Below are 24,327 nucleotides of genomic sequence, written 5' to 3' on the forward strand. Positions count from 1 at the left end.
AAGAAGAAGAAGAAGAAGAAGAAGAAGAAGAAGAAGAAGAAGAAGAAAACAGGAAACAACCTAGGAACCTGCTACAGAGGGCCTCTGAAAGCCAGAAGAAGAAAACAGGAAACAACCTAGGAACCTGCCACAGAGGCCTCTGAAAGCCTCAGCCCTGCAGACTATCAAAGCAGATGCTGAGCCTAATGGCCAACTGTCGGGCAGAATGAATGGAATTTTATGTAAGAAGTGGGAAATAGCAAGAGCTGGAGAGGACAGGAACTCCACAAGGTGAGCAACAGAACAAGAAAATTTGAAGTCTGAGTTTTTTCAGCTTTTCAAAGGTGGTTATGTCCAGGAACTTTTCATCCATACCTACACATAGCTCAGCTGAGCTTAAGAGTTTTAATTTCAACTGCCTTGCCAGGACACTGAGAAAGAGGCCTGATGAGATATGCTGGAGTAGGTGTTTGGAGGGAGGGAGGGTGTTTTTCTGAGGGAAGGCCAATTCGGGGATGAGGGAGAGGTGGAAAGGGTGGACCAGGAGGAGAGGAGGGAAGGGGCTAATACTGAGATTTAAAGTGAACAAAGAACTAAATGGAAAAGAAAAAAAAATAAAAAGGAAAAAAGAGTTTCAGTTTCAGTTCAAAGTCCTCAAGCATTATAAATAAAGTATAGAAAGAAAAACACTGAAACAGGAGTCGGGGAACTTATACAAACTATGGATACTTGCCATAATTTTGTCATGAATCAGGCAAAAACCTAGGGTCAGCCTTTTCTCCACGGACAAACCCTGGGCAATCCCTTTTTACAACAAACCAAGGCGGTGTGCATTTCAAAAGGTGAATTATTGCCATCTAGTGGACTCAAGACTTCATGGCATTAATAACTCAAATAGCCTACCGCAGAAGGCCTATGAAAGACCCCAGTAAGGTATTGAAGCACTTGCTGAGACCCATAGCCAAACTTTGGGCAGAGTGCAGGGAATCTTATGAAAAAAGGGGGATGGGGGAGATTGAAAGACCTGGAGGGGACAGAAGCTCCACAAGGAGAGCAACAGAACAAAAAATTCAGGGCCTAGGGGTCTTTTCTGAGACCGATGCTCCCACCGATGACCATTCATGGAGATAACCTAGAATGTCTGCACAGATGCAGCCCATGGCAGTTGAATCTCCAAATGGGTACCCTAGCAAAGGGTACAGGGTCTGTCTCTGACATGAACTCAAGAGGCTGGCTCTTTGACCACCTCCCCGGATGGAGGAGCAGCCTTGCCAGGCCACAGAGGAAGACAATGCAGCCAGTCCTGATGAGACCTGATAGACTAGGGTCATAGGGATGGGGTGGAGGACCTCCTCTATCGGTGGACTTGGAGAGTGGAATGGGAGTAGAAAAAGATGGAAAGGTGAGTTTGGGAGGGGACAAGGGGGTGGCTACAGTTGGGGAAAAAAGTGAATAAATTGTAATAAATAAAAAGGAAGAAAGAAATTAAAAAATAACTCAAATATCTCTTTTGGAAGAAAAGTTAATATATTTCTGTCATGTCTTTCGCAATGACTGAGCTTTAGGTTCAAGAGATATGTTGCAGATGTAAGATGTTATTATATATAATCTCATAAAACCCCACCAATTTTAAAATAAGGTAATAGAGTAAATTCCAAATATCAAATCCTGTAAACATCATTTGTCAGCAGAGTAATTTCAACTGGCTTCCTCCAGTATCTGGGACTTGATTTTCTCAAGTGCATGTAGGAAAAGAAAATTCATTTGTACCTACTTTATAGTATCTACATGAGCAGCAAGTGAATTGAACATGACTAAATTGTTTAGGCAAAGGCTCCCTATTTCTCTTACATTAGAATATGTTTTTCTGTAAATGAGACCTAGAAACCTTTCTTTTTTGTAAAACACAGTTATTTTGATGTTTCTGTTGAAGTCATTAAGAACCAAGATGAAAATGAAAAAAAAATTAGAATATTCGATTATAAATTACCTGGTTTTCATTAGCATTACCTATTTTTAAAGGAAGACAATTCCAAGACAACTCAAAGTCTAAAGATTCTCTGTAAGACAATTTTTGAAACTTTAAGGATCAGTCACAAACTTTCACTCCAGAAATATTTCTCCATCTCACAAATTGAAAACAAAAGTTTTGCCAATTTTAGGTAAAAGGAGACACCAATTATACAAATCATACCAAAACATCTCATTTAACTGCAGGCCAACCAATTTAAACTTACGAATAGAAAATTCAAGAAAAAGAAAACACAATTTAAATAATAAAAGAATAAGCAAATGATGAGTGTGATAAAAATTAATTCTCTAAAAATAACGTGAGCAGTAAGAATTTGTCTGCTTTTGTTAAAAGTTCACAAATAACTCCAGATTATGTCGAATTCCAATTCAATGGAAATGTCTTTACAAACAGTTCCAAGTGTTCCTAGTGATATAAAAACATAAACAGTGTATTTTAGATCACTATACAATTTGTACAAAAGCACTTACTCCAAAAATTGTGCTTACATACTCACTTCATTGACTAAAATAATATGTACTTTGTTATGCAGAAATCTTATCACTGCCATTCAATTCACAATTAAATGTATATTTCAATTATGATAGTGAAAAAGTATGTTATCATAGTTACTACATATAAATACACTTAAATATCAAATTCAATAACGATAAAAAATCTGCTTTGTCACTTGAATTTACCATTACTTTTTAAGAAGTATCTCATATTTTGAAATTAATCTAAGCACTTTGTAGTGTTTCTAGTTATTATATTGTGTTATTTAATTTGTAGTGAATTAATTTTAATTTCAAATGAATTGCTTGAGCCAGATTAATAGGAAGATCATTATTCTTGTCCAGTTACATCTAAGAAGAATGGTCAAATAACAACTTTATTTATTATTATGTGCACTGGTCTTTGACCACATGTATGTCTGAGAATTGAACCCGGGTCCTCTGAAAGAGCAGCCAGTGCTCTTAACCCCTGAGCCATCTCTCAAGCCCTAAAAATGGAATTTTCTAATGTAAAGATTAGTTAGAGTGACTGCAGCAAAGATGGTGGGGGCTTAGCAAAGCACTGGCAACTAGGTAAATTTGAAACAAAAATGTAAAATAGCGTGGTTTTCCTGCCAATTTTACTTCACCTCCTTAAGAAATATTACACAGTGGAATTGTAACTTGCTGACTTATAAATACTACACAATTTTTTGTGCTCCTCTCTGAGAGTTGTTAAGAGTAATATTTCACCTAAATGACAAAATCTGTCTTTTTACGTAGCTTGACCAGAATTTCTAAGCTTTTCCTAGAGATGAGAAACAGACTCCACTAGTTGTCAGGAAGCACTTGCAAATGTGCAGTCTCCTCACACTCAATAAATACAACCTTCTCAGTATAGCAGCAGACAGCAGAGACATCTTAGCCTTGTTTGCTCTGTACTACAGAGATACCTCAGGCACATCCATTAGAGCTGTGGCAGTTTTCACATAAATCTTATAGATAACCTGTCCCAGGAAATCCATTGCTTATACAAATTCTCACAAAGGACCACTGCCAATAAAAATAGCAATTCTGCCACTACTTTTATTTAAAAAAAAAAAAAAAAAAAACAACAGCTTGGTTTTTGCTTTTTAACTTCACTCCAATACTATAGTGTGTGCCCACACAGTAATACATTACTGCGATTACTTTCATTAAAAAAAAATTCACTACTTTTATGTGTGCTTGCATTAGAATTTCAAAACAAAATTAAGCAACAGTGTCAGTTTTTCCATTTGGAAAAATCAATTGGTGGTCTGAAATTATGTGGTAGATGAACATAGGACCAGAAAATGAGGGAATCATATTTTAAAAGTATACCCTTCAAGACGATTAAAAAATAGATGGTCTTGAAAAGCAAAGATGTTTTTCTTTCCCAACATGAAATAGAGGGCAATGGCTGATGGATACTATCTAAATCCAACTTTCCCCTTGCACAAAGGTAATTACTGAAGAGAGTAGGTATAAAAGAGTAAAATCAAGGAGTGTGTGTGTGTGTGTGTGTGTGCGTGTGTGCACATGTGCGCTCTTATGATGTGTGTCTTCATTGTATTGTAATGCACTGTTTAGTCTAGGTTGGCACAAGAATCTGAATGTCTTTGCCTCCTTGACACTGACACTGCAAATGATCACTCCTACGAGTGACTTGTTTTTCATTTCTCATGTGTATGCACGTGTGCGCACATGTGTGTGTAGTGTGCATGCTGTATCCATGTTAAAACACTGTGCGTGCATGTGTATGTGAATGCCAAGGACTGATGTTGAGGGAATCATCCTGCATTGCTCTGGGATCTTATCCACTGAGAGAGCAGCTCACCGAGAAGTCGAATCTTGCAAGCTAGCTTGTACTGAAGATCCCTTGTCTCCTCCCTTGGTGACTGGGATTACAGGTAGGTTCCCACAGTTGTGCAGCATTTAGATAGAATCTCTGATCCAAACACAGGTCCTAATGCTTGAAGTGCAAGCACTTTACCCATTGGGCATCTCCCTCACAGCTTCCTAGGATTTTTTTACATGGGTTCTGGAGACCAAACTAAGGTGTTCATGCTTGAAAGTCAACTTTTATCCAACAAAATTATCTCTGTAGGCCTTAGAGGGACTAATATTAAAAATGAATGAATGAAACAAAGTAAAGTCATGCAGAGTAAATGTTTAAATATTAAAATTGCTCTTACTGATTCGCATGATCTTATTATGTGAAAGTTCAAGGCATTGTATATTAGTGCATCCATCAAAACCATGAATAGAAGTCAGCAGGTTTTCATTAAGAAGAACAACACAGAGATTTTCCAGATTTTCACAATCGATAGTCTCAATGTGGTTTTCCTAATGCAAAGAAAGAACAAACACAATAATTTTATTTCAATGTCTTATAAATGTAATATTTAATCCTTTCAAAAAATTAAGGTTGAGATACAATGTCTAAATCAACACATAAATCACTAAGTTATAAAAATAACCATGCAAATAGCTATACTATTCAGAGAAAAAAATTAAGTATCACACAAAGAATTAGCTATTTATACATTTGCCTAATATTTAAAAAAAAATACAGAGGACAATATGACAACATATTTTGAACAATCCAAATGAACACAGTGGATTATTTGTTCATCATGTTGCTGGTACTTTTAGATGGGAAATGTGGTGTTGGTTAACTGAGCCTGGCCTCCTCATTATTTCTTCGTGTGCACTGGGAAGCTGTTCCTCTACCACATGCTGATTTAGATGCAAAGTTCCTGAACCAATGGCATAAACTGATGAGCCTATTTTCTATATGTGAATCAGAAGACAGATGGTAGTAGGTTGTGAAGGAACGTTACTTTGATACTTTCCACGAAACCTCATAACCAAATATTGGCACACATATGGTTCCCTCCCACATGAATTCAGAGTGCAGCCATAGAAACACTGGGCTACATGATGTGAACAGACGCTTATATGCACTGGCACATGTCTGGCTGAACACTCGGTCTTGGCAACAAAAAGCCTTGAACAATCACAAGATAGTCTAACATCTGAGACCTCCTTGTTAAGGCAGCAAAAATCAAAAGTTTTTTTTTTTTTTTTTTTTAATTCTCAAGCAGATGTGACAATCATAGAAGACACCAAGTCAACACAATATGAAATGGTCAGCCACCTGGCTTCAGAGTAGCAGGAATTCACATGGCCGCCTTTTCTGCCGTTTTAAAGAACGTTGTTGTTTATACACTCGTCACACCACTTCCAAAATGAAAGCATCAATTTCTGGCTCAGCTGATCAATAACTTCTCCATTCAGTCCCCAGCAACCTAGGCCCGTGGTGCTCGCTTTAAGCCTCATGCGTGTATCAAGCTATTTTACAGCTTCTTCAGAATTATCATTTCTAAAATATAAGCATGAATCCATTTGATTTTTGTTGTCTGGGAAGTTATTGTAGAATAAGCAACTTGCCTGTACATCGATGTACTTAAGGTTTTGGCATTGGCTCAGGCTGTGCAAGGAAGTTAACCCACAGCGTCGAAGAGACAGCAGCTGAAGATTTGAATAGTCTGCCAGTGTAGAGAGACTACAGCCAGGCAAATCCTGAAACGTGATGTCTGTAACCTGGAGGTATCAAGAACACTGTGATAAGTGACATTGTTGAACACCACAGTATAGAATAGCTTTTCAAAGCTCTTCAAAAATTCACTTAAATAATTGTATATATTGAGTCCTACCTTTATTAGGAACTCAGTGTATGTCTAGCTATCTGGTCTCTTTTTCTTGCAGGGTAGCAAGATAAATCAGTGTAATCACTCACAATCAATTCGAGCTCAAAGGTAACACATATGTAGGCAATATTACAACCCCTTATATTCTCCCTACATTTTAGCAAATTTTAGTTGTTGTTTTCTAGGCTTTGAAATACTTTTCTGTGTATTATAGAGCATAGAGGTCCATGCTATGTGTTTGGTAGTAGCTGTGAGATCCCTGGATCTTTGACAAAGACATATATTGGGAGATAACAGACAACATCTGGCTTAATTCTTGATTAGCCAGCACTAGTAATAATGTATTTTTTTAAACTTTGGGTAAGCAAAGGTTCTACTTTCATAATCATCTCAGAGTATATCAAGCATTCATTACCTAAAACTATTTTTGCAGCCAATTACCTTTCCATTCTTTTCAGAATGAAAAGGTTTCATCCACTTAAGCAACAATGACAAATACACTACTTACTGGGTTTAAATGCAAACAATGAATTCTATAGAGAGGTGGGCATGCACTAGAAAATGAAAACATTTAAGTTGAGAATTTAGTAAATCAAAATTTGACAATTACAGCCAGGTATGTAATAAATAATAATGGTTGATTGGCCATAAAACATATTATTTTGCTTTATTTGATAACATGCCTATTTCAGTCAACTGTAGACTCATCAAGTCGAGTTACTTATGAAGCGACAAGCTCTCTAATTTCTGTAGTTTCAAGTCATTACAATCCATGAATGAAGGTTATATTGGCACCTTGTTAGAGACACCCACCTTTGACTACATATGAGCAGTTTCACAGTATTCCTTCCATTTCTTTGAATATTAAAAAATTCTGTGATACTAGAACATAGCCTATACCTGTCCTAAAATTTTTAAAATGTATGACATCAAAATAAGAGTTTATATTCATTGACACATGTGTTATAGTAATCACATGCTTAAAATTGCTCTGTATTACTCAAAGTCAATATTTAATTTGTAATCATGTGTCCAAAAACTCTTTGGTAAGAAATGAAGATGTTTGACTAAATGTGTCCAAAATAAAAAAAAAAAATCAGTTGTGTCATTTTGTAATGAAACTCAAATATATTTATAGCATTCATATTTACTTTTCCTCTTAAGGACAATATAAAAACATTTGGAAGTCTGTGTTCTCAAGCTCTTTTGGCTTGAGAATGAACCTATAGCAACTATGACTACTTCATTATCTTCATAATTATTACTAGTTTTCATTTAATCACACATATTTTCTGAACTAGATGATCTCTGTCTCTCTCTCTCTGTTCATATGCAAGACCTAAGATTGCTGTAATATATTAGAAATTGAATTATAAATTATTCTTGAATTTAATCTAAGGAGAAGTACACTTTTATCCCTCACCACTTTCAGAAGAACCTTCCAAAGATGGTGCTAGAGGTTAGGATAAGCACAGACATGTGAAGCTAAATGACTGTAAAATCAAAGTAGGAAAGTTGCAGTGGTTAAACAAAACAAAATAATTAGCTATCTGTCCGACAGGAAAATTAGAGAAAGTTTCTGGAAACAAACAAACAAAAAATAACAGGCATTTGATACTATTTTAGTATTTCCACAACATATTAGCACATATTTTTCACTTTTATAATGTGTATTTGATGCTTTGAAGGAAACTGTAGTTTGCATCAATTGCTTTTACAGGGAAAGTATGGTAGACTCCTATATGGTAGTCTAAACAGATCAGCCTACCCATCAATGCTAACCACATCACTTCAGAGACTTAAGTAAAAGATAGTGTTTGTTCAGTTTATTGAACAAAAGACCTTCCTAGCATTTTATGAGACCCTCAGATGATTAGGCACTGCTCCAAAAGAGTGGATCTCAACCTTCCTCATGCTGTGACCCTTTAGATAGAATCCTTCCTGTTGTGGTAACCCCCAATTATAAAATTATTTTGTTGCTACTTGATAACTAATTTTACTTCTGTTACGAATGGTAATGCAAGTATCTGATACACAAGATATCTGATGTGAGACACCAAAAGGGATTGGGAGCCCCACATTGAGAACACTGCTATAAAAGAAGTAAACAGGGTTAATTTTCCGTTTGTGGAAATTGACAAGAGTTCTCAAGAAAGAACAGGGTGTGAACAGAAGAAACAAATATATTAAACAAATGAAAACTTACCAAGTGAATAAAATACTGCATCATTTATTAATACATTTATTTCCTTGGCACCTATATATATAAAAATGGTATATAGTACTGGGGGTAGCTTGGTAGGAGAACACTTGAGTAGCATATTACCTGAAGCACTACAAAGGACTAGAACCTATGGCTGTGAGGCCTGTGATCCCAGCACTTGGAAAATGAGGCAGGCGTATTATGAGTTTAAGGCCACTGTGCATCTATGGCAATACCTTGCCATTCTTTTTAATAAGGGCAAACAAAACATAAAATGTAAAAAAGACACGAAAGCATTAAATGTGTTTTAATGAAGATCTGGGGCCACTTGTGAATGGCTCACTGTCCACAGCCTCATCCTGTTAAAAAAGAGGGCGTGCCTCATCTACCCTCATGATGTACAGACTAGTGTCCTCTGGTGACTTAATCTTCAGAATCATGGTCCCTCACAGAGAACAAGATGGGCCATACTTGTCTTAGGAGCTGGCGACACACAGAAGATCACTGGTAGTTTTCCTTCCTTTCCATCTTGAGGACATGGTGCCAGAAGCTGGCCTCCAATACACAACTGAGACACAAAGAGGCGTTCCTTTGGATCTCTCCCTGACACATGGTGCTGCTTTGCCTTCACATTGATAGATGGAACTGGTGCCTCTCCTGTCAGTTTCCATGTGTGGTGAGTAATTGAATTAAATCAGTTTTATGCAGTATAGATTTGAGCTGACACTGCGTCCCTCTAGCATTTGACTTAAGTATTGGAATAGATTGGACATGGTGAACCCCAACCATCCTTGAAGTTAAAAATCAAGTTCCAGGTGCCTAGTATTAGATAGAATCAGAGTAGAAATTTCAGATAACAAAAATCCTGGTACTTGTTTTCCAGAGACCTTCAGAGTTATATTTTAAATGCTACAAAATATTTAAGGATACTGAGCCACACAATTACTCATCACATATGGAAACTGACAGAAGAGAAAGGTACCAGTTCTATGGATGGAACTAGAAAAAATCATCCTGAGGGAGATAACCCAGAAGCAGAAACACACACACAGTATATACTCACTTATCAGTGGATTTAGCCATATAATATAGAATAAACATACTAAAATCTATAGTCTTAAAGAAGCTAAACAACAAGGAGGTCCCAAGGGAAAAGGCTTAATCCTCATTCAGAAGAGCAAACAGGATAGACATCTGAAGTAGGAGAAGACAGGAAACAGGACAGGAGGCCTCTGAAAGACTCTACCCAGCAGGGTATTGAAGCAGATGCTGAGACTCATAGCCAAACTCTGGGCAGAGTGCAGGGAATATTATGGAAGAAGGGGGATATAGAAAGACCTGGAGAGGACAAGAGTTCCCCAAGGAGAACAACAAAGCCAAAATATCTGAGCCCAGAGGGGCCTTCAGAGACTGATGAATCAACCAAGGACCATGCAAGGAGAAGACCTAGACCCTGTGCTCAGATGTAGCCCATGGGCAGCTCAGTCGCCATATGGGTTTCCTAGTAATGAGAACAGGGGCTCTTTGATAACCTCCCCCGGGAGAGGTGGCCTTACTAGGCCACAGAGAAAGAGAACCCAGACAGTCCTGATAAGACCTGATAGACTAGGGTCAGATAGTAGGTGAGGAGGACCTCAGCTATCAGTGGGCTAGGGGAGGGGCATAGAGGGAAAAGAGAGAGAGAGTGTGGGACTATGAGGAGATAAGAGATGGGGCCACAGCCAAGATACCAAGTGAATAAATTGTAATAAATAATAATGATAAAACTGAGATTTAAATATATGCCTCTAAAATTTTATGCCTCTAAAATAACATTTAAAGAATATATTTGACTTTCAAGCCACAGTTCAATAAAAATTGTTAACTTTATTGAAGCACTGTATAATCAAAATATCCTTATACATCAATTTCTATGTCTTAAATTTGGTTGATGTTGTATTCTCTACAACAGAAAATTAGTAGCAGTTAAAGAAAACTATGCCATGTTTCCTGCATCTGTGTATTACAATTAAATGGCATATGGTTAAATAACATTTCCATACAGGAAATACAGGGTCTTCCATCCTGTCAGCACCTCTTTCACGGAAGGAGCTATTTTCATGTGAATGGAGACAGTGTGTAGACCCTAATCTAGAATAAACTCTGGAAGTTCAAAAGCACTAAGTGTTCTTATCTAATTCCAGCCATAACTGTCAGATGTTCCTACAGGGATTTGAATCAGTGCTCAAGACACTGAAAACTATAAGTCAAAGCTCTTTGGATTGCTAAGATAGACAAGGCCCTGAAAAACTTTATTTGAGAGCTTAAAAATGTAAGCCTTCTGAAAGGAAACTATATTTCATTAGTATTTCACTAATAATTTACTAAGAGGCAGAATTTTTATGTATAAAATCATGAAGGTAAAATGACATTACAGACAGTTAATTTTAATTCAGTATAACAATATTATTGTTAAGTCATAACTACCTGCTGTAAAGTATTCCAAGGGCCATGCTGGAGAATGGCTAATGAATCCAAAGGAGGCATTGTATTTGTTGGACACTTCACGAGTTTCTTTCTTTTGGTGATTTTCTTGAGTTGATTTTGTTCAAAGATTTCAGGCCAAGGTTTAAATGATTTTATCCAAGCTAGTCTCCTTTCCTCAATGAAAGATAAAACTGTTATCTGTGACACAGAGCAGGTCAGGGCACTGTCACTTTCATCCTTCTTTGGCTTCCATTGTTCCACAATTTCTTTACTTTCAGACTTAGGAGAGTCCTCCTCTTCTTCACTGACCAAGGAACTGTGGCTACCAGTTTCTTCATTGGGCATGACTTTGCCTGAGACAGAGCACTGCTGGTCTGTCTTGCCCTCTGTGTGCGCAGAGGCATCTGAGTTAAAGACAGCATCAGAGCTGCGCACACTGTCTTCTGGCATTTCCTCAATTCTTTTTGATTTTAAGTCGGTCTCTTCGTCTTCTAGTATTACATTTCTTTCTACATGCTCAGGATTTTCTAGTATTAGTGACTGTGCGTCTTTTTGCATGGCAGTAGCTGAAGTACTATTCTCTTCGTGCAATGATCCATCTTGCTCTATTGTCGATCTTTTTCCTATCTTTTCAGTCAGTCTCTCTTGATTTTCCTTGATGATTTCCCGTGCTTCATTATTGTCCTCTTCGCTCGCTTCTGGATTGAATCCAGGCATGACCTGGGTTTCTTGCCCTGCATTCTCCGTGGTGGCATGCTCCCCACTTTCCTCTTTCTGAGTCTGACACCTTACTTCTTGCTCCAGGCAGTCTTTATTCACATTTTCCTTTCGGTCTGAGTTTTTAAATTCTTTTGTCTGGTCTATATTTGTAAAATTAATTTCTTGGATAGCTACATTTTCTGAACGTTGTTTTTTTGATATGTTCTCACTTTTTCCATCTACTTTTAACTTAGGTGAATTTACGTATTTTTCATTCATCTTTAATTCTGCTAAAACTGTCTGTCTTGGTTTTAATTTTATTCCGATCGATTCTTTCATTGTCAGCTGTTTATGTCCTTTATTTACATTTTCTCTCTTGTTGGATTGCTGAACTAGACAAGCATCTTCTTTCTGCTCTGAGTTTGTGTCCACCAATTCTTCAGCACTCTTATTTTTTGACATATTTGCATTAGCTTGCTGCTTGCCGTTACATTTTCCCTCCTTTAAAGCACAGCTAATGATTAGAAGTTGGCGGCAATCTTCTCTAGGTCGCACTTTTTTCTTGTTCTGTTGTTCTCTCTCTTGTCTCAGGGTGCTCTTTTTCTCTTCATATTCCCTTTCTCGCCTTCGCTTTTCCTCCATTATCTTATTCTTTCTTTCCTCCTCTAGCCTCTGTTCCTCTTTAATTCTTTTTCTTCTTTCTTCCTCCTTCTGTCGGATCTTTGCTTCCCTCTCTTTCCACTCCTGCTCTTTCCTTTTCTTATTTTCTATTTGCTCTTTTATGAGTGGGCTATATTTTCGGTAAGTTACTAATGCTCTGTATTTAGCTTGAATTTTTACAGCTGCGTTATGCTTCAAGTTTAGCAAACGTGCTTTTTCTTTTTCTTGCAGCTCACTTAATATTGTTCTTTCCTCCTCCATTTGTAAATCTAAGTTTCTAATAAGTTCCTAAAATAAAGTAAGAGACAATAATAAGCATCAGCTAAAATCAGTGATTCTATAAGTATATAAAAGGTATTACAAAACCCAAATGTAGAGTGAAACTGCTATAAGATTCACTGAGAAAAACTAGTCACATATTTTATAGGAAATTAACTTTCTAAATACATATAAGATTTGCGTCACATTGGAAAGTTCATAATACTCTTAAGGTATAAGCCAATGAGTTACTGATTAAGAAATTATATTCAGACAGAATTATTTGAAATGAAGATGACACAGAAGACACTAAAGGAAAAACAGGCCAAAATCCATTTAAGAGTCTCAAGCTTCTTTTCATGGGTGATGTGGTAATGGAGAATAGGAATTACAACCAACAAGTCCTGATGTTCCTTGCATTCAAGCATGAGGAAGGGCTGGCCTAGTCATATACCTTATCCCTTTTAAGTCTTAAGACAGCTAGAAAAAAAACATAAATTAATATCAATATGTGAGATAAAAAAAAAACATTGCCATTAGAACTCTACCACACAAGTAAACAGACAAAATAATTCAGTAAGTATTTAAGGAAGATTAGCATGTAAAATTCAACAAGGTGGAAGAAGAAACAGTTGTACACTAGGTTAAATTCTCAACATGAAGGGAACCTTTCAGACAAATATATACACCAAAATAATTTTACATAAAATAACAAGTAAGTGTTAAATTATGACCACTAAAAAATCAGAAAAAAAAAAAAGGAATGGTTAGGTGACTGCTGGCCTAAAGAAATATTTTAAAGTGTTTTTTTTTAGATCAACAAATATATGAAATATATGATATCAGGAATAAAACAAATCAACACAAAAATACTGATATGACCAGTAAGTATTAAGACTAAAAAATGTAAGAAAATTAAGGGCTGAAAGCAATATAAAACTACATTTCTAGACAATAACAATAAATAAAAGAGCGGAGTAAACTTTACACCCCTCTCTCTCAACATACATAGAACACATTTTAAAATATTCTGAAAGAACAGAAGTCTCCATGGAAACAAGGATTACTTTCTGTTTTTTGATTTGTTGTGTTTTGTTTTGTTTTTAACATATAGCCACTCAAAAATTTTGGGCCCATACTTAAAAATGATTAAATATTGTTGAGTAGTATTCCATTGTGTAAATGTACCACAATTTCTGTATCCATTCCTCCATTGATGGACATCTGGGTTGTTTCCAGGTTCTGGCTATTATGAATAAAGCTGCTATGAACATGGTTGAACAAATGTCCTTGTTCTGTACTTGAGCATCTTTTGGATATATGCCTAGGAGTATATATCCAAATATATATCCAGGAGTATAGCTGGATCTTGAGGAAGCGCTATTCCCAATTATCTGAGAAAGTGCCAGATTGATTTCCAAAGTGGTTGTAGAAGTTTACATTCCAAAACAAGGAAATCATGAAATTTGCAGGCAAATGGTGGGATCTAGAAGAGATCATGCTGAGAGAGGTATCCCAGAAACAGAAGACAAACACGGTATATACTCACTTACAAGTGGATACTACACATATGATGTAGGATAAACATATTAAAATCTGTATACCTAACAAGGTGCACTAGGAGGAGGAGCCTAGGTAAGATGATCAATCCTCACTCAGAAGGGCAAACAGGGCAGACATTGGAAGAAGTAGAAAATAGGAAACAGGACAGGAGCCTACCACAGAGGACTCTACCCAGCATTGTATAGGGCCTCTGAAAGCCAGAAGAAGAAAACAGGAAACAAACTAGGAACCTACCACAGAGAGCCTCTGAAAGCCTCTGCCCTGCAGACTATCAAAGCAGATGCTGAGCCTGATGGCCAACTGTCGGGCAGAGTGAATGGAATTTTATGTAAGAAGTGGGAAATAGTAAGAGCTGGAGAGGACAGGAACTCCACAAGGAGAGCAACAGAACAAGAAAATTTGAACACAGGGAACTTCCCAGAGACTCATACTCCCAACCAAGGACTATTCATGGAGATAACCTAGAACCTCTTCACAGATGTAGCCCATGGCAGTTCAGTGTCCCAGTGGGTTACCTAGTAATGGGAAGAGGGACTGCCTCTGACATAATCTGATTGGCCTGCTCTTTGATCACCTCCCCCTGAGGGGGGAGCAGCCTTACCAGGCCACAGAAAAGGACAATGCAGCCACTTTTGATGAGAATTGATAGACTAAGATCAGAAAGGAGAGGAGAACCTCCCCTATCAGTGGACTTGGGGAGGGGTATGCATGCAGAAAGGGGAGGGAGGGTGGGATCGGGAGGGGAAAAGGGAGGGGCTTATGGGGGGATACAAAATTAATAAGGTGTAATTAATAAAAAATTTTAAAAAGTTTTTAAAAAAGCAGATAATGAGACTCATAAACAAACTTTGGGCAGAGTGCAGGGATTCCTATGAAAGAAGTGGAAGATAGTAAGACCTGAAGAGGACAGGAGCTCCACAAGGAGAGCAACAGAACCAAAATATCTGGGCATGGGGGTCTTTTCTGAGACTGATACTCCAGCCAAGGACCATATATGGATATAACCTAGAACCCCTGCTCAGATGTAGCCCAAGGCATCTCAGTATCCAAGCGGGTACCATAGTAAGGGGAACAGGGACTGTCTCTGACTTGAACTCAGTGGCTGGCTCTTTGATCACCTCCCTGGATGGGGGAGCAGCCTTGCCAAGCCACAGAAGAGGACAATGCAGCCAGTTCGGATAAGACCTGATAAGCTAGGGTCTGATGGAAGGGGAAGAGGACCTTCCCTATCTGTGGACTTTCAGAGGGGCATAGAAAGAGATGGGGGAGGGAGGGCAGTTTTGGGAGGGGAGGTGGGAGGGACTACAGCTGGGATACAAAGTAAACAAAATGTAATTAATATAAAAATAAAAATTTAATTAAAAAAGTAAAAAAAATGATTAAATATGAAAAGATTAATGCATAATGTGAAAATCTTAAAGCTTCAAAAGAATGTATGGGTTAAGCATAAATTTTACAGTAACTAAAATGAGTAAATTTACAATGAAATATTATTGAATTGTCAACAGGTAATAGAAATAGGCTTGGATTTCATGTTCAGATATAGTATAAATTAAAGTAAAAACATTTTCTACTGGGTAAAAATTGGAGAAATTTACTCAAACCTTCCCTATCAATGGACTGGAAGGGGTATGGCTAAAGAGGAGGGAGGAAGGGTGCTACAGGTGGAAAACATAGTGAATAAACTGTAATTAATAAAAATTAAATAAAAAATATTAAAAGATTATTTTCCTGACACATAAGTATAGACAGAAGTAAATGTTGAATGAATGCAGAAAAGAGAAAGACACAGGATATGAACATGAAGGAGTAATGGAGTCATAGAGATATTCAATAGCTATGTTGTTCTTCCTTAATTTTACTTTTGAAGTAAGAAATTAGTTTTATTTTTTTATATGCTTTACACAGTATGTGTTATTCCTATATTCTAAAGTTTCCTTAGTTCTATGACCCAAATGTAATTGCACTACATAGTCCAGGTGTGATTTTCACATTAGCAATTGCTACTTGAGAATCACAATCTTTGAATGTACATTTTAAAATGACATTTGAACCCCCCCCCCTTGTCATATGGTGATGACATGAACCTTTAATCCCAGCATAAGGGAGACAGAAACAGGTGGATCTCTGATTTCAAAGCTAGCCTGGTCTACAGAATGAGTTCCAAGACAGTCAGGGCTACACAGAAAAATACTGTTTCAAAAATCAATCAATCAATCAATCAGTCAATTAATATTGAAGAAAAGAAAGAAATCAACCACCCTTGATCATTATGCTCTTACCCATGTCTTCAGAATCACACTCTCTCCTTTCAAGATTACTCTAATGAAGAATTAGATCCTTTCACAGGTGTCTCCTAGGCAGTCTTCTACTTTGCCTATTTTCTTGTCCTCTCTGTTCAACACTTTATGTATTTCCTGTTAAACTCTCTCTGCTTCACAAATGCCTCATTATATATCCAATATATTGTCACACTCAATCATGAAGTTTTAATGTTCACATTTAAATTTCATAAAATATACACTTAGTACTTTATGATAGATTCTAAATGTTCTTTATACATTAGTTGTATAATTATTTGGTTACTGAATGAGAGTTATGGTCATTTTAATAACCCATCTTATCAAACATTTCAATGGCATGTCATTTGTAATTATGTATTTTCTTCTTTTCACTCAAATGAATTTTTCTATTATATTTACAGTGAATTTTACATATATATATACATATAGACAGACTTATATACATATATACTACAGACCTATATTTTCAGGGACTGCATAACCAGAAGAAGATTCAAAAGAAATATAAAGAAAGAAAGCAATATTCAACTGAAAAACAGTAACTTATCTACTCTATATTGAAGACTGAAATGGGAAATTTTATCTATTTTATGTTTGTAAATGCTTAGGTAAATTTATATAAAATTTATGGGGTCAAACAAAAATGTAAAATGAAATATTTATGATAACCATCTTACCTTGAATTCAAAACTCTTTAACACACTCAAGTAATTGTGTCAAAATACAATAATGCTTCTTCAGATCTTCAAATATTATGAAATTTTTCTAATACTACAATTACATTAAAACTTAAAAAACTTTAAATTTCAACTTCATAAAGATACAGTCATTGAGCTACCTTTGTATTTTTAGGATATTTTTCTTCAATGAATATTTCTAAGATTAACAAATTTCTGAGATTGAAATAAGTTAAATTCCATACCATATAGGCAACATTATCTTACTATGTTCAATATTTTAAAAAGTATAACAATTTACTTCAAATGGAGAATAACAGTATATGAATACAAAACAACAAACATATACCTGATGCTGTCTGTATTTTTCCTTCCACATTTTCTCTTCCTTCTGGATTTCATCATTCATTTTGTCCTGATCTTGCTGAAAGTAGAAAAACATCAGAATATTATTAAATTCAAATATCAAAGGACATATTCATTTGTATCAGTTTCTTTCAACACATTTATAAATAGATTTCAAGTGTGACAATCACCCTGAGTTCTCAGTTATTAGTAATGAAAGTCTAAGATGGCTGAAACACTCCAGAGTCTTATAAGAACTGCTGGAGGCATCATTATTCAACATCTTATATTGTATTACAAACTACAGAGCTATAGTAATAAAAACAGCATTTTTTTTTTTGCACAAAAGTAGATATGTTGATCAATGAAATCAAATTGAAAACCAAGAAATGAGTTCACACACCTATGGACAGTCGTTTTTTGATAAAGATGCCATTAATACATTAAGGAAAATAGTGTTTTCAGCAAATTATGCTGGTCAATCCGGATGGCTGCTTGTAAGAAGAATGAAAATAGATCCATACTCAACATTCTGCACAAAACTAAATTCCAAATGGATCTAAGACCTCAACTTAAGGTCAAATATATCTAATCAGATAGAAAAGAAATTGGGGAAATAGTCTTGAACTTATTGGCACAGGAAAAGACTTTCTGAACAGAACATAGCATAGGTACTAAGAACAAAAATTAATAAATTGGAGCTCACAAAACTACAAAGCTTTTGTTCAAAGTGGCACCCTACAGATGGGAATAGAGTTTTACCAACCACTCATTCAATAGAGAGTTAACATCTGAAATATGTAAAGAACTAAAAAATATCTATATTAAGAAAATAACCCAGGTTAAAAATAGAGTAAAGGCTGTTTGTGATGGTGCACATAAGTAGAATTTGTTGAAGGAGGCAAAGGAAGGAGGAAAATGAGTAAAAAAGAAGCCGGAGGAAAAAAAAAAAAAAAAAAAAAAAAAAAAACAAGCAACAAACAAAATGGGACACAGAACTAAAAAGAGAATGCATAACATCCTCAATAATCAGGAAAATGTAAATCAAACTACTTTGGGATTTTTTTTAATTAATTACAATTTATTCACTTTGTATCCCCCCTGTAGCTCCCTCCCTCCTTCCTTTCCAATCCTACCTTTCCTTCCCCTTCTCTATCCTTGCCCCTCCCCAGCCCACTGATAGGGGTTGGTCTTCCTCCCCTTCTTTCTGATCCTAGTCTATCAGATCTCATCAGGAGTGGCTGCATTGTCTCTGTGACCTGGTAAGGCTGCTCCTCCCTCAGAGGGAGGTGATCAAAGAGCAGGCCAATCAGTCACGTCAGAGACAGTCCCTGTTTCCATTACTATGGAACCCACTTGGACACTGAATTGCCATGGGCTACATCTGTGCAGGGGTTCTAGGTTATCTCCAAGAATGGTCCTTGATTAGAGTATCAGTCTCAGAAAAGTCCCCTGTGTCTAGATTTTTTTTGGTCCTGATATTCTTGTCCTCTCCAGGTCTTACTATCTCCCACTTCTTTCATAGGATTCCCTGCACTCTGCCCAAAGGTTGGCCATAAGTCTCAGCATCTGCTTTGATACCCTGCAGGGTAGAGGCCTTCAGAGGCTCTATGTGGCAGGCTTCTGTCCTGTTCCCTGTTTTCTCCCTCTTCTGATGTCTATCCTTTTTGCCTTTCTGAAAGGGGATTGAGCCTCTTAGCCAGAGTCTTCCTTCTTGATTAGTTTCTTTAGGTGTACAGATTTTAGTATGTTTATCCTATATAATATGTCTACTATCCATTTATGAGTGAATATATACCCTGTGTGTCTTTCTTATCTCAACAACAGGCAGAATGGCAGGATCAATAAAACAAAAGACAGCACATGCAGACAAGGGTGTGGAGTAAGAGCAATACTCATCCACCGCTGGTGGGAGTGCAAACATGTACAGTCCCTATGGAAATCAGTGTGGCAATTTCTCAAGAAGCTGGGAGTCAAACAAGCTCAACATCCAACAGTACCACTTTGGGCACAAACTCCAAGAATGCTTCATCCTTCTACAAAGACACATGTGCTCAACCGTGTTCATTTCTTCCTTATTCATAATAAGCAAAAATTGGAAACAGCCTATATGTCCATCAAGGGCTGAATGAATAAACAAAATGTGGTACACTTACACAACGAAATATTACTCATTTGTTAGGAAAATAAAATTATGAAATTCAAAGGCAAATGGATGGAGCTACATAAAATCATTCTGATGTTAACCCAGTCCCAGAAAGATATATGATACGTATTTGCTTTTATGTGGATGATTGCTGTTAAGTCTTCAATAAGCAAGCTACAATCCACAGAACCCAAGGGTTTGGTATAGAGTAAGGGACTAGGGAGAGGGATGGATCAACCTAGGAAGAAGAGAATAAAATAGTTATGGATATATGAGGCTGTAGACTGTAATGAGTGATCTAATGCGAGAGAGAGCAAAGAAGGGGGTGAAGAAGTGAATATGGGGAAAGATGGCTAAAATTAAGGCCATTTGAGGGTTGGTATGGTAACTTAATAAGTTGAAGTTTTACAATATATATACATGTATGAGTGCTAGCTAACTGAAATCATCAGAAACAGACTCAACTGGACATATCTAATCAACAAATGAAGCTTCCAGTTCATATTCTTGGCCAAAGCGGTCCCCTGGACGTCCCCTCCCAGCCCAGGCTATTGCTAAGCCTTTTAGTGGCTCTCTATAGGCTGATGCTGAAGACAATACCTACTTAAGTCATTAAGCATGAAGAGGACAGCTGGTACCTACCTAGATCCTTCACAGACTATTGTTAATGATTGTACAAGAAGGTACTCTGCATACTACCAAAGGAGAAAGGTAAAGACCAACACAACTATAATTCTGCAAGATATACAAGTACAATAATGACACAAAGTTTACCAATCAATAACTGATTTGTATCGTCTACTCCATTACATATAATTTGTCCATACCCAGTGGTATTTGGAAGTCTAAAAACCTAAGCCTACCTATGCCAGGGACTAGAAGAAATCAAATAATACTGCTATGTTAAAGAAAGATAGCAATAAAATGACTCCTGGCCACATTCTGATACATTCAATCAATTTGTGTCTTGCACATCCATTATTAGAATGGTCTCTTCCTGCAGCAGATGTGCAGTCAGATCAAACCCAGTGAGTGAGAGCCCTTAAAGGGATGTCCTTCTCAACTCCCTCCTCCCTTAAGGTATCAGAGCACTCTATAGAAGAGAAAGAAGAAAGATTATAATAGCAAGAGAGGATGAAAAACACCAAGAAATCATAGGCTGAAGCATTTATGAACTTAAAGAAACAGTGGCTGCATGCAGAGGCCTGCAGAGGTTTGTACCAGATGGGGTTCCTGCACGGAGAGGTAGACACAGCACCCCTCCCTAACCCAGAATCTATGTCCAGTTGGTAACTACTTGCAAATAACCATTAATTTTCTCCAAAGAAATTTCACTGGGGAAAGCAAACTACTATTAAGATTAAGCCAAGTAGTAGATGGCAAACACAAGATGAACTCAAAGGCATCTTTTGAGGTTCTTTGTTTCTTAACATTACATCAGAGCTTTTATTATAATAATTTTATATATTTTATAATTGTATAATAACAATAATACAGTTAGTAGTAGTATTTTTTCCTTGGTGTTTGTACTATGGCTTCTAGTTATATGTTTTTATGGGTTTCCTATGTGTGTGATTGAGTGCATGTTTCCTGTGCTTTTTCTTGGGCTCTTTTTATTTTTTGTTTGTTTTAGCCTATTCTGACTTGTTGGGTTCTGTGTTATATAATTTTGTTTTATTATTATTTTTATATGTCTGCTTGTCTTTTAATTAAAGACAGAAAGGGTATGGATCCAGATGGAAGGGGATGTCGGAGAAACTGAGCAGAGCTGGAGGATGTGAAACCATATCAGAAGATATATTAAAAAATCTGTTTTCAATAAATAAATAGATTTATAAAGATATTAAAAATGAGAATTTCTTTAAAACTTTATTAGTGATGGTATCTTTCCACTGGATATGAACTTAAATTAACATTAAAAATATTCCTTTTTCTTCCCTAGTAAGGAAAACCTGGACAGTCTCTGACATAAACTCAGTGGCTGGCTTTTTGATCACCTACTCTGGAGTGGGGAGCAGCCTTAGAAGGCCACGGAGGAAGACAATGCAGACAGTCCTGCTGAGACCTGATAGGCTAGAGTCAGATGGAAGGGGAGGAGGACCTCCCCTGTGTGGACTGTGGGAGGGGCATGGGGGGAAAGGGGAAAGAAGGGCATATTGGGAAGGGGCTACAGCAGAGATGCAAAGTGAATAAATTGTAATAAATAAAAAACATATTACGGGTGGGGCAAGATGGTGGCGCCAGGAGGACTCTCATTCTGAGCAGCAGCACAGCAGGATTGGCACAGTGACCAGCAATCAGAACTCGTGGCCATAAAACAAAAGTGATTGTGTTTCACAGGTGAGAGGATACCCCATGGTGGGGGATTCAATCAGCTTTAACTCACCTGGCTAAACCGTGGAAGAGATCCTGGTTCTGCCAGGCACTTGGTCGCCAGCCCAGAGCTACACGCCAGCGTGATCTGGTCACTGTCTCAGACTGAACTGTGGGCCCAGAACATCAAAGACTGGATTTTTCAGTCGAGAGATAAACCCACGGAACAGGAAACGATTGGGACCGACCTTAGGTCACCCAGACATCCCCTGGAAAAGACTCGGGTTCCGTGGGTGCCCCAGGAGCCAGCCCGGAGCCAGAGCCGGGGAACTAGGTGCCTGCACAGAGCAATCCCTGGCTATGCTCCTGATTCACCGCCTCAGGTAGAACTGTGGGCCCCAGGGCACCAGGGCACCAGGGCTCTAGGGCACCACAGAATGAGTTTCACTGTCAGGTGCAAACCCACAGGGAGGGAAACGGCTGGTCTGATCTCAGAGCACTCAGCCGACACCCCCACCCTGAAAAGGTCTTGGCAAAATTATCCAGTTTAGGCAGACGCCCAGGCTCCCAAAGGCCAGAAAGGAGGAGCCACGGGCGGACGTCTGTGCCTGTGGGTTCTACTCGCCACCCCAGACAGAACAGCGGTCCCTAAAGTAAAGACTGGGTGTCTCTGGCAGGAGGAAACCCCCAGCAGGGGGAATCATCAGGTCTAACGCTCAGGACACCCAGCACCAAAAGACTTTCTGGATTCACGCAGACTCTAGGCTCTAGCTTTCTAATGCAGGCAGGAGCGCTGTGCTTAGCGGCCATTATTGAGTACCCCTAGGGCACTGGGGCACACAGCTGCATCCTCAGACCTACAAAAGCCAGAGTGCCATTACAACAGCCCTCATATACTGTGCCAAGGATCAACCAGTTATCCCTAGCTAGACTGACAAAACTATGGGAATCTCTGGTCTTTAAAGGGAGCTGCACCCACAGAGTCTGCACCAGAGCAGTTCCTGCAGCCGCCATCCCACACAGGGACACACGGCTTCTGGTCCAGAGTGAGGCACCCAGCCTCCAGACCAGAGTGGTGCCCCCAGGCACCAACTCAACCTAGGTGCACATTCTCCAGGCCCAGAGTGGAGCACTGGATGGCCCAGAGACTTTCTGGGCGCACCTTTCATTTTCCCAGACAGAACTGTGTGCCCCAGGATAACAGACTGAGTTTCCCTGTTGGGAGAGAAAACCCCACAGCTAGGGAATCAGCAGGTTCTTCAAGAGGACTGTACCTGGAAAACTGTAACAGCAGCAGCTCAATAAATTTATAACGAGAAACCCAGCAGTGGGGCAGTTGTCTTGAGAACTTCTATGGGTAACAGGAGCTCCCCCACCCACCGCCTAACAAAGACCACAGCTACTACTCAGGGCTATACACCTGAGGTGAGCAGTAGCAATTCCTGAGAAACACTGGCCATACAGTGACCATAACCAAAAAGCAGAGGAGGACTCCTTCAGGAAAAATCATCTTCCAGCCAAAGGGATTCTCCCTACCTCAGGACTCCAGGAAGCACAGAAACTAACAGCCAACACCTAAATCAGCCCAATGGGTAGAGGTCAGCGTAAAGGCTCAACCAAAAAAAGACAGAGCAATATGGCATCTCCAGAACCCAGCCATCCAGGGGCAAACAGCCCAGGACAACACAGCATAATAGAAAATTAAGAAGATGACCTTACATCTATGCTGATGAAGAGGATAATAGAGGAAACAAATAAAATACGTAAAGAATTAGAAGAAGATAAAACTAAACAGATCATGGCTATTCATAAAGAAATGGAGGAAGTTAAAGATAAGCAGATTATGGCTATCCGTGAAGAAATATGGGAAGTTGCAGCCAAAGAGTTTTCGGCCTTCAGATAAGAAATAATTAAATCACTGAAAGAAATAAAAGAAACAGAGTTGAAGGAACTAAAAGAAAAAGAGGAAAATACAATCAGACAGGTGAAGGAAGTAAACAAAACAACTCAAGACCTGAAGATAGAACTAGAAAAATTAAAGAAAACACAAATGGAGGAAATAATGGAGAAGAAGAATTTAGGGAAGAAAACAGGAACTACAGAGGTAACCATAACCAACAGACTACAAGAGATGGAAGAAAGAATCTCAGGTGTAGAAGATACCATGGAAGAAATTGATGTATCTGTCCATAAATGTTAAATCCAAAAAATTCCTGACACAGACCATCCAAGAAATCCAAGACAATATGAAAAGACAAAACCTAAGAATAATAGGTATACAAGAAAAAGAAGACTCCTTCTCCAAGGCCCAGAAAATATTTTCAACAAAATCATTGAAGAAAATTTCCCCAAGTTAAAAGAGAAGCCAATAAGGATACATGAGGCCTACAGAACACCCAACAAATTTGACCAGAAAAGAAAATCCTCCCGCCAAATAATATCAAAACAGTAAGTATACAGAACAAAGAAAAAATAC

General features: G+C 37.9%; 1 protein-coding gene across 1 annotated transcript in view; it reads right to left on the bottom strand.

Moving 5' to 3' along the window:
- Lrriq1 (leucine rich repeats and IQ motif containing 1) overlaps nucleotides 1-24,327 on the bottom strand; it is a 224,846-nt gene that overhangs the window by 188,159 nt on the left and 12,360 nt on the right. Inside the window, exons 6-9 of the mRNA XM_055627895.1 lie at nucleotides 17,397-17,471; nucleotides 10,888-12,534; nucleotides 5,959-6,111; nucleotides 4,701-4,851 (exon numbers count right to left, since the gene is read on the bottom strand). Of these exons, the coding sequence (XP_055483870.1) occupies nucleotides 4,701-4,851; nucleotides 5,959-6,111; nucleotides 10,888-12,534; nucleotides 17,397-17,471 (2,026 nt within the window). The remainder of the gene's footprint in view (nucleotides 1-4,700; nucleotides 4,852-5,958; nucleotides 6,112-10,887; nucleotides 12,535-17,396; nucleotides 17,472-24,327) is intronic.

Source organism: Psammomys obesus, unplaced genomic scaffold (genome assembly GCF_907164565.1).
Source record: "Psammomys obesus unplaced genomic scaffold, mPsaObe1.curated_primary_1811, whole genome shotgun sequence".
Taxonomy (NCBI): domain Eukaryota; kingdom Metazoa; phylum Chordata; class Mammalia; order Rodentia; family Muridae; genus Psammomys; species Psammomys obesus.